At 57.1% G+C, this 14581-nt stretch overlaps 1 protein-coding gene across 1 annotated transcript; it reads left to right on the top strand.

Moving 5' to 3' along the window:
- The first annotated feature begins 7634 nt into the window (after nucleotides 1-7634).
- GPR31 (G protein-coupled receptor 31) lies at nucleotides 7635-12871 on the top strand. Its single transcript, XM_042985368.1, has one exon. It carries the CDS (start codon nucleotides 7768-7770, stop codon nucleotides 8707-8709), a length of 942 nt encoding a protein of 313 aa, XP_042841302.1. The 5' UTR covers nucleotides 7635-7767; the 3' UTR covers nucleotides 8710-12871.
- Nucleotides 12872-14581: the final 1710 nt, after the last annotated feature.

Below are 14581 nucleotides of genomic sequence, written 5' to 3'. Positions count from 1 at the left end.
CAGGCACAGCTGGGCCGCGAGAGTCTCAGCTACAAAGGGACAATGAGTGGACCGCACGGGGCTGACAGAGTGTTTCTCTGCGGGGAGACCGCCGAAGGGCGCTCCTGCAGGATGAGGGACAGGGGACGTGTCCTGCGGGATGGCCAAGCAGGGGAGCTGTGCAGACTGCCCCCACGGGATGGGCCGTGCCTCCCGGAGCGTGCGGGACGAGGCTGAATGTACGGGTTGGACTCAGCCCCAGCCCCGGCGACATTCACTCAGCCTTGGTTGGACTTGACGTGATGAGCAGGAGGAACCGTCCAAGTTTGCCCGACAAAACTCGTGGCTGCCAAGGGACATGGGGACATATGGAAGGCGGACAAGACAAGACAGCGGGTTCTCCCGGAGCCCCCGGAGAAGTGCGGGCCTGCCAGCACCCTGGTCTCAGTCCTGAGAGACGCAGGGTGGACTTCTGGCCTCCGACTCCGTGAGACTCACGGGCGTTGGTTTAAGCCGCTAAGTCCGTGTGACCTGTCCCAGCAGCCACAGGAAACAAATGGAAAAATCCAGAGGACACGGTGTAAAATGTGCATGCCTTGGCCCTGCCCACAGAAGCTCTGATTTGGTTCTTCCTGGACATTTGAGCCTCTGACGGGTGCCCCGACCTACCGCGAGCGTGTTCCAAGACCGGCACTTAGGGCAAACGTGGCTGTTAGAAAGCAATCGAAACGAAGACGATCGAGTCTATGGCCCCGCGCGGGGTAGAGCACGGGTCACGGAGATCATGAGGCTCTGAGAAGGGAGGAGGGAGGCCATGCTCTGCATCCCAGCCGGAGGAAGGAGCGAGAGTGTCTTCCTGCAGACGCGGGGAAGGGAACGGGGCAGTTGCCGCCGGAAGGCAAGAGTCACGTCTCACGTGCGGCTGCAATGTGGTCGACCAGATGCCCGGAGGCAGGAGGCCTTGAGGACTGTGGGTCCCCAGCTGAGACTCGGAGGGTCGCCGCACTCGCAGACCACGAGCGACTGTGCAGAACAGAGGGTCCCCGGGGAGACACCAGATCAGGTTGTTGGAGGCTCGAGGAGAGAAGAGGCAGGGCAGGGGCAGGGCCCTGCTCCCAGGACCACAGACCAGGGACAAGAGGAGAGAGACGGGTGGGCCGAGAAGACAGTGCGGGGACAAGAGAACCAGAGGGGCACAGACTCCCAGGCCCAAGCCCTGTGGGACGTGTGTCATCAGCAGTGTCGGCTGTGGCTGGGATTTCTGGCGCACGCAGGAAAAAGACATTAATTGGGGGAACTTGGCCCAGGTCGAGGCAGCAGGCCTCCAGGGGTTCAGTTTCCCCGTCTGCAAAATGAAAAGCTGGGTTAATCGCAAAGATCTCACTTGCTCCAAAAAGTTCTGTGATTCTTTGAGTAGAAAGATGATATGTAGCTGGTGATGCCCACTGAGAAAACAGTTTGAAAATAGACCAGTGACTGTGCTAAGGTCACCCCTGGGAGAGAACAACGGTCCTCAGACACTGTGGGGGGATGTCTGCTGAACTGTGACCAAGATGTCTTGGTTTTGGGCATAATTTTAAATGCTCCCTTGCCTCCCCCGTTCCACAAACGCCTCCGGTAGAGGAGGCCAGCCCGTCTTGAATGGGGTCCTCTGTGAACATGAGCCGCTCTTCTCTCCTTTCTGTGGGTTGATCCTGCCTCCGCTGGAAGTCCCCTCGCTGCCTGCTGAGGGTCAGGTCAAAAGGCCCCGTTTCTCCCTAGGTTCCCCCAAACTGCAAGAACTCAAATGGGAATGCGGTTTCAGTTTCTGGTTGACCGTAGCTAAATGCAGAAGAGCACTTGGCTGATAAAACGTGATCCCTTACGGACTCCCTCGCCCCAAGCCCTGTGGGCACGAGCACTCATCACAGGAGGACGGCCGGTCTGGCAGCGTGGCTGGGGACCTGTCAGGCTTCATGACCACGAGCCTGAGAGGCAGGAAAACGAGCGCCTCCCCCTAAAACTCACATCCCGGTAGCCGCCGCGCCCGGCGCAAGGACACAGGGAGAGAATTATGCCTCGGCCACAATTCTACGTCCTAGCAGCTTCCACAGAGTGACGGCTGACGGCGTGCAGACTTAGCGGAGAAGCATTGCTGCGGTGCCCCTGACACTAAACTGCTAATGTGCTAAATGTTCCAACAGAGATGAGGCGAGCAGCCGTTCTCAACCGCGGATGACAAGGAGGGAACGGCCACGCTGTAAGCCGCGCACAGGGCCCCGACTCCCCAAAACTGTAGCCCGCACCTGTCTCTGCGCGCCGGGATCATCCACGATTTCCCGTTTTACCTCACAGCCGCCTGTATTTTCGATGACAGAACAGCCCGGAAATAATCTTCGTAGGAGGAAAATGCCTAGAAATTTACAGATTGAGTTATCAGGGTGCGACCGCGCACGTGAGAAGCACCGTCTTGGGAAGACGCCATCCCAGACTAAGGGAGGGCCTGCTTCCAACATGCTGGCGATGCTCACACGGGCTTCGCGCCCTCCTGGGAGGAGAGACACGGGACGTTGGGGTGATTACGATTTTGCCACTGGCCTCACGGCCGTGAGAATGTAAGGAACCTTTCCAATAGGTCTTGCAGCCATAGAAAAGGCGTTGTCCCGTTTCAGCGTCAGGGGAAAGAACAGAAAGGAGGAGAAGAAACGCAGACAGAGCCAGCCAGCCGGCGGGAGGGAGCGGTGGGGGCAGCCATCAAGCTCCCCGGGGTCCCCGACCTGGCCCTGGGAGGTCGGGGTCGGGGGACGAGGAACAAGCACAAACAGCTGCTGTGTGTGACACCACGTGTGTTTAAAAAGACACGCCTGGGGGCGCCTGGGTGGCGCAGTCGGTTAAGCGTCCGACTTCAGCCAGGTCACGATCTCGCGGTCCGTGAGTTCGAGCCCCGCGTCAGGCTCTGGGCTGATGGCTCGGAGCCTGGAGCCTGTTTCCGATTCTGTGTCTCCCTCTCTCTCTGTCCCTCCCCCGTTCATGCTCTGTCTCTCTCTGTCCCAAAAATAAATAAACGTTGAAAAAAAAATTAAAAAAAAAAAAAAAAAGACACGCCTGCCTCCGTGGGGGGGACGGGCAGGGGAGAGGGAAAACGGTGATGGGCACCGAGGAGGCCACTTGTTGGGAGGAACCCTGGGTGTCGTACGTAATCGATGAATCACAGGCACCTACTCCCAAGCCAAGAGCACACCGTATGCACTGTGCATCAGCCAACTTGACAATAACTTATGCTTAAAAAATCGAGGTTAAAAACATTTGAGAAAAAGACACGCGTGCCTCTGCTGGGGTGTTGCAGCTCATTTCTTTTCCCTTTCCGCTGTGCTTTTGCATGTTTTCCATGCTTATGCCTCGAGAACATACCAGATGTGCAATCAGATAACATTCAAGATTATTCTGTAAAGATGCTTCCAGGCTCACCAACGGGATGGGACCGTAGTTGGTGTGCCATAGACTTATCGGACGCACTCATGAATAGCTACTTAAAAATTATCAGCTTCACAAAAATCTATACAAGAAATGCCATGTCTTGCTATGTTCAACCCATTTCTCCAGTAGCAAAGAAGCGGAAAAGAGTATCTCTGAGAACCTGGTCCCATTCGCCTGGATGCCCTCGGTTTTGCCGCCGTGAACACCGACCTCTTGCGGGTCCACTTAGCAAATGGATTTCCATCATTCTGAACGTGAAGCTGTTTAACCTGTACCCAAAAAATGGCGACAAAGAATGCTGTTGGGCTTTTGTTTGCTTGTTTTTGCTGCAAAGAGCCTCCTGTACACTTTCCCATTGGAGCTTGAGTGTGAGAAGTCAAACTTTTGTTTTTCTAGGGTTCAAATTTTTCTATAACAAGAACCTACGTTCCGCGTGGTTTCTTCTGCGTGAAACACCGACTACATCAGCCATCCGCTCTTTCGATGGTGTTCACATCGTAGGGATATTCTGAGGTTGCTGAAATGTTTTCGCCCAAACCGTAAGCTGAGACGTGCGCTCAGGACCGTCACAGGACCCGGCCCCAGTGCTGTGACTTCCACCTTCGGAGACTTCATTTCCAGCTCGTTTTCGCCAACAATATCATTTTTCTTGGAAATGACCACGGCTCCTTTCCCCTAAGGCTCCCCCTCCCCGGGCCAGGGGTGAAAACAAGAAAAGCAAATGAAATGTAGTGAACTTCTGAGAGTCTCTAAGACAGCCACGAAAGGGGCGCCGGGGTGGCTCAGTCGGTTAAGCGTCCAACGCTTGATTTCAGCTCAGGTCATGATCTCGTGGCTCGTGGGTCCCCCAGCCCCACGTCGGGCTCTGTGCTGACGGCCCGGAGCCCGCTTGGGATTCTCTCTCTCTGCCCTTTCCCTCTCATGCTTGCTCTTTCTCTCTCTTTCTCGAAATAGACAGACAGACAGCTGCTGATGGGGGTTGGAAATCCCCCTGCTGTAGATGTATCATCACAACCAACCCACCCAAGCCATGGGTCCGTCTCCCCAGCTGTACGGTCCCTGCCCTGAGCCTCACCCCAGAATTGCTGACTGTAATGTTTCTCCTCCTTCCCTGACCCCACTTCCCCCATCCCATTCCAGTTGTAAACCTATTATTTAATTTTATCATGTGTTCCTTACAAGTCTGGGTGTATTCCTTGCCCCCCTCCCTGCCCCGTTGGAATACGAGTCCTTAAAGTTAGGAAGTATTATTAGCATTATAAGTATTTGCATCCCCGGCACAAAAGGAACAACACTAAATATGTTCTAAATGTTTTTTTTTTTTTAATAAATAAGTGTGTAGTAAAGTTTTTAACTTTGTCCAAAAAGAGGTGTGACCTTTGGCCCCAGCTGCTGGGAGGTCATCTCGGAGCCCTTGGAAGGTCATGCTTGGTGGAGGCAACTTTCCGCGGGGGCCTTGGGCCAGCAGGGTAGAAACACTGTGATGAGGGGTGGGGGCCTGGGGCCACACACGTCAGCTGGCCCTCCAGAGGGGCGGGAGCCTGAGATGGGCCACGTGGACAGCCGCTCCTGTGTCACGAATCTCAGTAAGGACCCTGGACGTCAAGGCTGGGGGGTCCCCTAGTTGACCATGCCCGGCGGGTGTTGGCACACGTCAGGACTGGGAAAGCCACCCTATCCTGACCACGGGGAGAACAAAGGAAGCTTCATACTGACTCCTTTCCCGGAATCTGCCCCGGGCACCCTCGCCCTCCCTCAACGCATTCCCAATCTGTGACCTTTCTCTGGAACAAAACAGAACAATGTCCAGGGAGGTCTCGGGTCCTTCCAGAGATTTATCAAAACCGGAGTGGTCTTGGAGACCCCTGACTTAAAGTTGGGGTCTGACAGGAGGTGGTCTTGTGGGGACCGCCCTGTCGCTCCAAACCCCACCGCTGGCTAACTCCGCAGCAAGCGATGGGAAAGTCTGATTCAGAGTGCTCATTCAGGCTTTACGGAGTCTGCCACCTGGTGAGACAAAAAGGACACAAAAAAGGAAAACCAGAGAGGAAAAATCGCATTAAGTATGAGTGTGGATTTCAAGCCGTGATTCAGTTTTCATTTAAATTTAGGAACAGGTGCGTAAATAAAGCATTCATCACAAAAACGGGTGAGAACAGAGAAGCTTCCTAAGCAGGAGGAGCATTGAAGAAAGAAGAATGGTTCAAGAAAGAGTTCCTGAGGTTACTGCGATTTCAAGAGACAAGATCCCTAAGGGAGAAGCTCAGATATCATAACTTGAAAAGCCAGGAAGAAAAGAACAATTCAGTTTTTTAGAAATAAGGAAGATAAATGTATACTGAGAGGAAGAAGCAGAAGTTTAAATTCGGTTATTTTTAGTTCCTGTATCTAAAAAGGAAAATGGGTAGTTATTAATGTTTGTGTTACCTATTGAGCTAGACTATCTCTGATTTAGCAAGTTGGGGGTCGAAGCTGAAATCTGCAATTAAGGGGTAGCTTTTAGGGTCTGTCAAAGTTTTCAGTGTGTGGAGAGAAACACATTCAAGTAGCTTCCATCCCGGAAGACTTAGCCGCCGGCTTTCCTGGGCGTTGTCGTGTGCCGATGGCATCCGTAGAGGGGAGGCACGTGGCCTGTGGGCACCACTGCCCCGGAACGTGTTGGATCACACCCTCCCGTGCTCCTGAGGAGCCACTCCCAGTGAGAAGGCATCGCTGTGGCCGTGGCAGTTCTGACTGTGGGGGGGACTCTCCAAATGCACCTGCTTGGGAAACAGGCGGGCGAACCCGCATGAAGCAGAGGTGGGGGACGCGTGGGCCGGTGGGCCGGCTGGAAAGGAAAACTCTGAGACAATGAAAGCATCGCCCGACACCTCACAAACAGGCCGCCAATCTCAGCGATGATCATCGCGGAGATGTTTCCAGAGGTTTGTGGTCGGGTCTCAGAAGCCAAGGCATCGGGGCAGCCTAGAACGGATGTTTGGTGCAGGGGCGGAGCGCTGGTTGGGAGCGAAAGGAGTTGTGTTGAAAGTCAGCGTCACGTACAGGCGAGCGAGACAAGTGCAGGCGGGTCCAGCGGGCGAGACGCCCCAGGTGCGAAGTGCGCTGCCTGTAACAGCGTCTCAGACGCTCGTCACGACCCTGCAAGTAGGGGCCGTCACCGTCACTCCTCGGCGAAGGGGCCCCGTGTTGGTTTGCGTCCCCTGAGCCACACCGCTGCCGACCGGAGAAACCAGAGTTGGAACTGAAGATACTCGACTCCAGAGCTCAAACCAGGCTAAACAGAAACGAGGTGAGTGAGGGTCGACAGTGGGTCAGGACCCAGATCGTGAGGGTCAAAGGAGGGTCGGGACCCAGGTGAGTGAGGGTCGACGGTGGAAGGGTCAACAGTGTGCAGGCCCCAGCTGAATTAGGGTCGAGAATGGCCCAGAACAAGTGAAACGTGGTCCGCAATGGGGAGGGAGAATTGGACCCATGCGACAGTTGTGGATCGACGCCCGCTTTGCGCAGACACTCTTTTCTCGCTGGCACACAGTGCCTGTCCCCGGGCTCACGCCCCTGACATTCTGGGGGGAATCTGTGCGTCTTGACCAGCCATCGGTGCTATGCAGCTCTCAGGGCCAGTGGAGGCCCATGGGCCCGGACCCGAATCCGGGTAGAGTGGGAGGGGAGGGGAGCCCCTCGGCAGAAAATCAAATCCGGCAAAGAAAGGGGACAAGCATCAGGGGCCAGCCGTGAAGTGGCCGGGCCTCCGCTGAGCCTCCTCTGTGACGGCCGTGACCCGATCGGACCGCCCGTGTGGGAAACGGAGCGCCGTGCAGAAGGGTCTCGGGAAGTGCCCCTTCCGTGGAGGAGGAGAGCTTCCCCGAAAGGCACTGCGACGCTCACGGAGCCTGTGGTCGCCAGCGTCCCCCTCTGATGGCCGAGACGAGAAGCCTGACGGAGCGAGGGCCTTCCGGCTCCTTCCGTGGCCCCCGCCGATGGAGACCTGTGCTCGCCCAGCTCTTGAGGGCCTCGTGGCTTCAGTGGCGCGCAGATGACGTGAAGTGAAACACAGCTTCTCCTTTTTAGGGCGAAACCAAGCAGAACAAAACTGAAAGGGTGTTTTCCCCTCCCCTCCCCGGTCCCCTTTCCCCAGACACGTTTTACTTTGCTTTTGACTTCATCCTGCCGCGGGTTCAGTGTTTCTTCCTACTGCGAAAATGCAGAACTCCCGTCCCCGCGCGGCAGGGAGAAGCCGTGTCTCTCCCTCTGCAGGAAGGCGCGTCGCCCGCAGCCCGGGCTCTCGGCCCTTGGCCACCTCGCGGGGGACCCCGGCGGCGCGAGCGGGGGGACATGCCGGCCGCCAACTGCTCGCGGCACAGCGACGCGGTGGAGGCGACCGTGGCCGTGCTGCTGGCGCTGGAGTGCGGGCTGGGCCTGCTGGGCAACGTCGTGGCGCTGTGGACCTTCGCGTTCCGCCTCAAGGTGTGCAAGCCCTACGCCGTGTACCTGCTCAACCTGGTGGCCGCTGACCTCCTGCTCGCCGTCTGCCTGCCCTTCCACGCCGCCTTCTACCTGCGCCACAAGACGTGGCCCCTGGGACACGCGTCCTGCCGCGGCCTCCTGTTCCTACAGGTGCTGAGCCGCGGGGCGGGCATCGCCTTCCTCACGGCCGTGGCCGTGGACCGCTACTTCCGAGTGGTCCACCCCCGGCTCAGGGTCAACCTGCTGTCCCCGCGGGCGGCCTGGGGGGTCTCGGGCTGCGTCTGGCTCCTGCTGCTCGGCCTCAGCCACCGGAGCCTGCTCGTGTCGGAGGCCGAGTGCCCCGGCCTGGAGCCCCGGGGGGAGCTCTCCCTCAGCGCCCTCTGGCAGGAAGCCCTGTTCTCGGCGCAGTTCGTTCTCCCCTTCGGCCTCATCCTGTTCTGCAACGCCAGGATCGTCAGGACCCTCCGGGGGCGACTCCGAGACCCGGACCGGCAGCCCCGGCTGCAGAGGGCCCGGGCGCTGGTGACCGTGGTCGTCGTCCTCTTCGCGGCCTGCTTCCTGCCCAGCTTCCTGGCCCGGGTCCTGGTGGCCGTCTCCCGAGGGGTGGGCGGCTGCAGGGTCCTGGGAGCGATGGTGCACGTGTCCGACGTGACCAACGGCCTCACGTACCTGCAGAGCGTGCTGAACCCAGCGGTGTACTGCTTCTCCCACCCCGCGTTCAGACGCTCCTACCGCAGGGTCTTCAACACCCTCAGAGGCCGAGGGAGGGAGGTCGAGGCCCCGGGTGACATCAACGACTCCTACTGCTGAGGCCGGCCGGCCACCCGCCCCCGCGGGCTGAGCCGTGACGACCGGCTCCTGGGGCTCCGGAGCGAGGAAATGCCCGGGCTGCGCTACAAAGGTGGGGACCCCGACTCCGGCGCACCCGCAGCGAACGTCTCCTATCCGCGGCCTACCGTGTTTCCCGCGGCTATTGTGCGCGATCGGACCTCGGATCGACGAGCCAGAGGCTCTTTGCGCCCACGACGACGCAGATGGCACGGCCGGCCTGGAAACACACAGCCGCGGGCGGCCCCCACCGGGGGAAGCCGCCCTCGTGGGTTCCCGCGCTGCCCGCTCTCGGTGAGTCGCCTGCTGTCTGTCTGCTTCAGCCCCCGAACGCACCGAGTCTGCTTTCTTCCCACTTGCACGGACTCGTAACGGACCCGGGAAAGTGGGGACGTGGGGCTGCCCGGCCAGGCTCCGGGCGTGCAGCTTCCCGTGCTCTGTGCTGGGCTCTGCCTGGCGCGGAAGGTTCTCCATTTCATAAATTCTTGCCTCGTCTGCACAGACGGTGCCTTATGTCCAAGATCACGCGGCTCCCTAGTTTATCCTAAGAAACACGTTCCTACTAAGCGAGTCGAAATTGCCTCTGGAACTTCCTTCTCAAGTCGGAATGTCTACATGCTTCTGAAATTCACTTTGCTTCCCTGCTCTGGGAAGTCACTGTACGTAATGCCTCGTGGGAGAAACGCACAGGGGGAGACCCCAAACCGCGGTCCCCACCCGACACTGGGGGGTGGAGGGGGTGCCACCCCAGCCCAGCCCTGGTGCTCCTGCAACAGTGCATCGTCCCATGTCATACTTCTAAATTATGTCCCAAGCCTGGAGCTCATGATGGTGGCAACCTCCTCCCTAACTGCCTTGTCTCTCACTCTCCGTCCAAACCTGGTAGTGCGGTCCCCAAAACAGACTCCCCAGGATGCTTAGACACAGGATCGGCTTCGCAACCAGGCCCACACCTGTCACCCTGCCTGGAGCCGCACCTGCATTGCCCACGCAGACAGATGGCCCACGCTTCTCCCCGGGCCACCCCATGGTCTCTGTAATACTTAAGGTGGACACGGGTGACATCAGGCAGTAGAAAATGGCAGATCGTCCTGGGTCTGTCCTACCAGGGAGGCTCCTTCTCAGAACCGGATTTAACATGTGAGTGTGTTCGTCTTACTGTGCCCAGCTCGTGACGTATGTCAAGATCTGCCTCACAGAGTCCCCGGGGGGTCACCGTCTCTCAGCGATGCTCCCTACTTTCGTGGGTTTTGTGTCCTCCCCGGGGAGGGGATTTCAGGGGCCTGGAACGCAGGTGTGACCCGCTGTGCCCGGCTTCCTGCACGGACAGTCCTACGTGCTGCTTTTTAAAAATCTAACACTTACCGTAAACATTTCCCACGTCGTGATAAGCTCTCCACAGGCAGTTCTTTACTTGATTACGCAATAATAATTACCAGATGTCTCTTCACCACGTCCCTGAGTCTGGACGCGATGATCTGCAGTCCTGTCACAGGCAAATCACCCTGTGACATCACGCAGCCCCCATAGACCTCACTGCAGCCGTGCCCTTGGGGGCCCAAAGCCCCCAGCACGGCCACGTCCGTCTCCGGGCTCACCCGGCCACACCTCCCACCAATCCCTGCTCATTGTTAGCCCGGCACGACGCCCGCGTGGCAGGTGGGGGGCCCAGAAAACCCTGATGCCTCGGCCAACCCCAGTGTTCTGACTCGGTCTGTCTGCGGAGTCCCGGGCGCTGGTGTTTTGGAAGCCTCCTCGTTAGCTCTGTTAACGCACAGCCAGAGCTGACGCCAGACATGGGGTTAGTGGCCGAGGTCAGGGCCTTTGGGTCAACATCCCGCTCTGTCACTTCCTAGCTTTGTGACCTGGGACATGCCACCCAACTGCCCTGTGAATAACAAACCCCGGGACCATTGCACGGTTTAAGTAAAATAATACATAAAACGTTGAGCGCAGAGCCCGGCCCACGATCAGCACTCGGTAGCTGTCCCTTGGCTATTTGCAAGCCATCGGTTTATGATCTTAACTTTGTTTACGTCCCCAGCCAGACTGGGCGTCCTTTAGGGACACAGCTTTTCACCTGTGCGCCCTCAACACAGAGCCCAGAGCGGGATGGCCGGTCTTGACCTGGATGCCTCCAGCAACATTCTGCCAGGTCCAAGGTCTGTTACTGTGCGCTTTCTTTCCAGTAAGTCCTCTCCAGATCCTCTGCGAGCATTCTGTCTGACTCGAGTTTTATTTTGCACATCTGTGAAAGGGGATAACTTCTCGGTACGTTGGAAGGTTCCAGATCCTGCCAACACCCACCTCTGGGGATGTTTCTCTGGCCTCCCGTCCTGTCACTCCCATCACAGAAGCCTCACGAGCTCTGCCCTCAGAAGGTTGTCTCCTCCAGAGACATCCGAGGAGGAGCTGTCCTGTTCCAAACTCTCTTCTCTGGGTGAGGAAACGGGTCAGAGGGAACCGTGGGCAGGCAGAAGATGACGGGCCTCAGAACCACAACCACTTCGCTGCCGGCCGCAAGTGTTACTTTCTTTTCTCCTTTGACTCGCTTCTTCTAATATAGCAGGTGCACAGTCCCGTCTGTGAGGCTTGCAAATCTCAGCATTGTCTGAACTGTGGCAGATCCAGGAAGGACAGCCGGGAGCCCGAATTTCAACTTGAGCGATGAATCTGTTTCCCCAGGCAGATGATGCTATCAGTGTTTTTAAAGTCAGCAAGTGTTGTCTTGTCTTTTTCCAAAATCCAGTCGGCCACTGACTCCTCCCCGGCTACATAGACGTCCTCCGGGTGCTGGGCCTCCTTCACGGACCGTTCTGATCTCTGTCCTCTAACTTCCTGCCTGCCCTTCCTGGTCTGACCCCTGAGACCTGCCTCTTCACAGAGCCCCCGACAACACGACACCTGCACCCCAACACATTCCCCACACCCCACAGGCCACCCTCCGGTGCTCACGCCCGCCTTCCCCTCTGCGTCACCTCCCTGAAGCTTGGGAAATGCCCACCTATCTTTGTGTCCCCAGCACTGTGCACAAAGCCTGGCACCCGGTGCCCTCGTGGACTCAATAACAAATCGATGAACAAATTAACCTGATTTAAACTTTATCACGGGCTACAAAAAATGATTTTTTTAATACAGTTTGAAATTCTCAGGCAAGGATCCCAAGGCAAACTTACAATGTATCTTCCAGAATCTTCTAGGAAGACACTAATACAAATGAAAATATGACGATTTTTCATATTTTTTGGAGAAAGATTTTCCTCTCGATTTTCATGGTCACTTCTGCCAACAACCAAGTCAATAGTTTTGATTTGTTGAGGGGTCAGGAGAATGAACCGACCGCATATCTGCCCGTGGGCTGGGTCGGGGGCTGAGAGGTGCGTCAGTGACTCTCAGAGGCTTCTGGAACATACTAGTGCTCGTGGAGTGCTCATGGAATCCCCAAACAACGTCCTCCTTGAAACGTCTCCTTTAAAATTGTGGGAAAATGTACATTTTAGCGCATAGCCCAGTGGCGGTAAGACAATCTCACTGCTGTGCTGCTATCCCCACCACCCGTCTCCAGAACTTTCCATCTGCCCAAACTGAACTCTGCCCCCATCAGACAGCAGTCCCCACTCCCCCGCCCCTGGCGCCCACCCGCCTCCTAGAAATCCGGTCTCTAGGAATGGTGCCACCGTAGAGACCTCGTGCGAGTGGACTTGAACGGCATTCGTAGTTTTGTGTCTGGCCTGTTGACCTGGCACGATGTGTTCCTAGATGACCTCTCTTTGGGCTTTCACTGCTTACTTATATTTTGATTTTCCTCCTATCTGGTGGCGTCCCAGTAACTGGTCCTCTGGGAGAAAAGCAGGTTTGCTAGCCCCCCTGTGGCCAGCTCGCCGATTCCAGAACGTTCCACAGCTGAGTCGCCAGCACAGCACTGCTGTGCCCCCCCTTCTGTTCCTTTGCGAGCTGGCATCAGTCCCCGAAAACCCCGCGTGTCTACCCTCCCCCGCTGTCACCGTGCAGACAGGGAGATGGACAGAACCGAGATGCACGGACGAAGACCGCCCACGAAGACGCCCACGGAGAAATTCAAGAATAATACAAAGGCAGAGCTGGGGAAGGGAAGCCTCCCGTGTCCCGGGCCAGTGTCACCCTGTCCCCCCCCCCCCCCCGCCTGTTGTCAGCAGAGCTTTGTGTATGTCCCGTGGAAACTTCTGGAAATGTCCTGCAGTGGAAGCTCTTCGTAAAGGCTTCTGAGACGCCTTTCGAAGGGACTGAAAGCCACAAGCTCGGGCGGAAGCCAGACGCTCTTGGGACAAAATCCCAGCTCCTCCCCTCGAGGGCTGTCACTTGCCAGCCAGAGCAAGGCCACTCCGCTCGCCTCCTGCCTGCAGATCGAGGTCCTTCTGATGGCACCCACGCCCTTTCCCTCCCCACGTGCTCAACGGCAAAGTGCTCCCAGGTCCAACCTGCCTGGAGACCCCGGATTCCACACCCGCCGGGGGTCAGCCCTCTCCCCCCTTCCGTGAGGAGTGATCGAAACAGCGGCACATCTGTGGTAGGGCATTCAGCCGATTTAGAATGAAATACTATTAAGAATATTAAATGAAAAGAAAACTTACAAATGCAGGAGGTATTAACGAAAACCGCCACAGGGCTTCCCTTTTACATATTTTATTCGGAAAGTATACAATGACATGGAACAATTTTTTTTAACGTTCTAATCAGGGACAGCAGCGGGGATATTGGACCCAAACTATAGTCTTATTTTCTAAGTTAGACCCTCTGAACACGACACAGCAGGAATTGGGGAAAGAGGCTGGGTTCACGATGTCATGAGCAGGACGGTTACCAATTTCCTTACGGTGCTTCCTTCGGTCCTTCCTTCCTTCGGTCCTTCCTTCCTTCGGTCCTTCCTTCCTTCGGTCCTTCCTTCCCGCCCCCAGGGGTTCTGGCCTCTCCCCCACCTGCTGGTGAGACGCAGGGGCGGCATTTCCGAGCCGCACAGGGTCGGACCCCAGCTGCCCGCAGGATCTCCTCCCCGAGAAGCGTTCCCGTCCCCAGGCTGCGGCCTCTGGGAACACCCCGGAATCTTCTCCCCAGTCGGCTGCCGGGAGCACAGAAGGCTTTCCGCATTTTCATTCACTAGGCGGTTTGCCTCACGGGCCACTTTGACTGGAGGGAATGGAGTCACTACTCTGTGACATTTCTTCTGCCGTCTTCCCTTTGCACCTGCAGCGGGTTCGGAGAACAGGTGCATGAGGAAAATGGCAGGGACCCCCCAGGGCCAGGCGGCCCCCGCAGACAGGCTCAGGCGGTGGGCAGGCCGCGCGGGGGACCCGGAGGAGAAGCATCAGACCCCCAGGCCTACGGAGCCACAGGGGCAGGGGGGCCGGCGGGGTGTCCCGGTGTGTGTGCGAGTGTAGACGGTTAAATGACTGTCCATCTCAGAATTCTTTCACTGTTCCAAGCATCCTTTTTCAGTGTTCCTTAGTAACTGTGATGGTCGACTTTGTGTCCATTTGGCCACACCTCGGTGGCCAATGATTCATGAGACGCGAACCCAGGTGAGGTGTGAAGGTGTTTTATGGATGCGGTAAACATCTGCAGGCAGTTGTCTATGAATAAACAAAATTGTCCCTGCTGGTGTGGTGGGCCTCGTCCAATCAGGTGAAGGTCTGAAAAGCCAAAGCTCTGAGTGTGCCTCCAGACTGGGATTAGCCACCCCGCCTGAGCTCGCAGCCTGTCCCCTGAGTTTCAGACTTGCCCACCCCACAGGCACACGAGCCACGTCCCGTAAGTAAATTCCTGTGTCTGTGTGCACCCCGGAGGGCTGCTTCTCTGCAGCCCTCACAAACTCTCTGCC

Source organism: Panthera tigris, chromosome B2 (genome assembly GCF_018350195.1).
Source record: "Panthera tigris isolate Pti1 chromosome B2, P.tigris_Pti1_mat1.1, whole genome shotgun sequence".
Lineage (NCBI taxonomy): Eukaryota > Metazoa > Chordata > Mammalia > Carnivora > Felidae > Panthera > Panthera tigris.
This window is presented reverse-complemented; position numbering and strand designations above follow the sequence as displayed.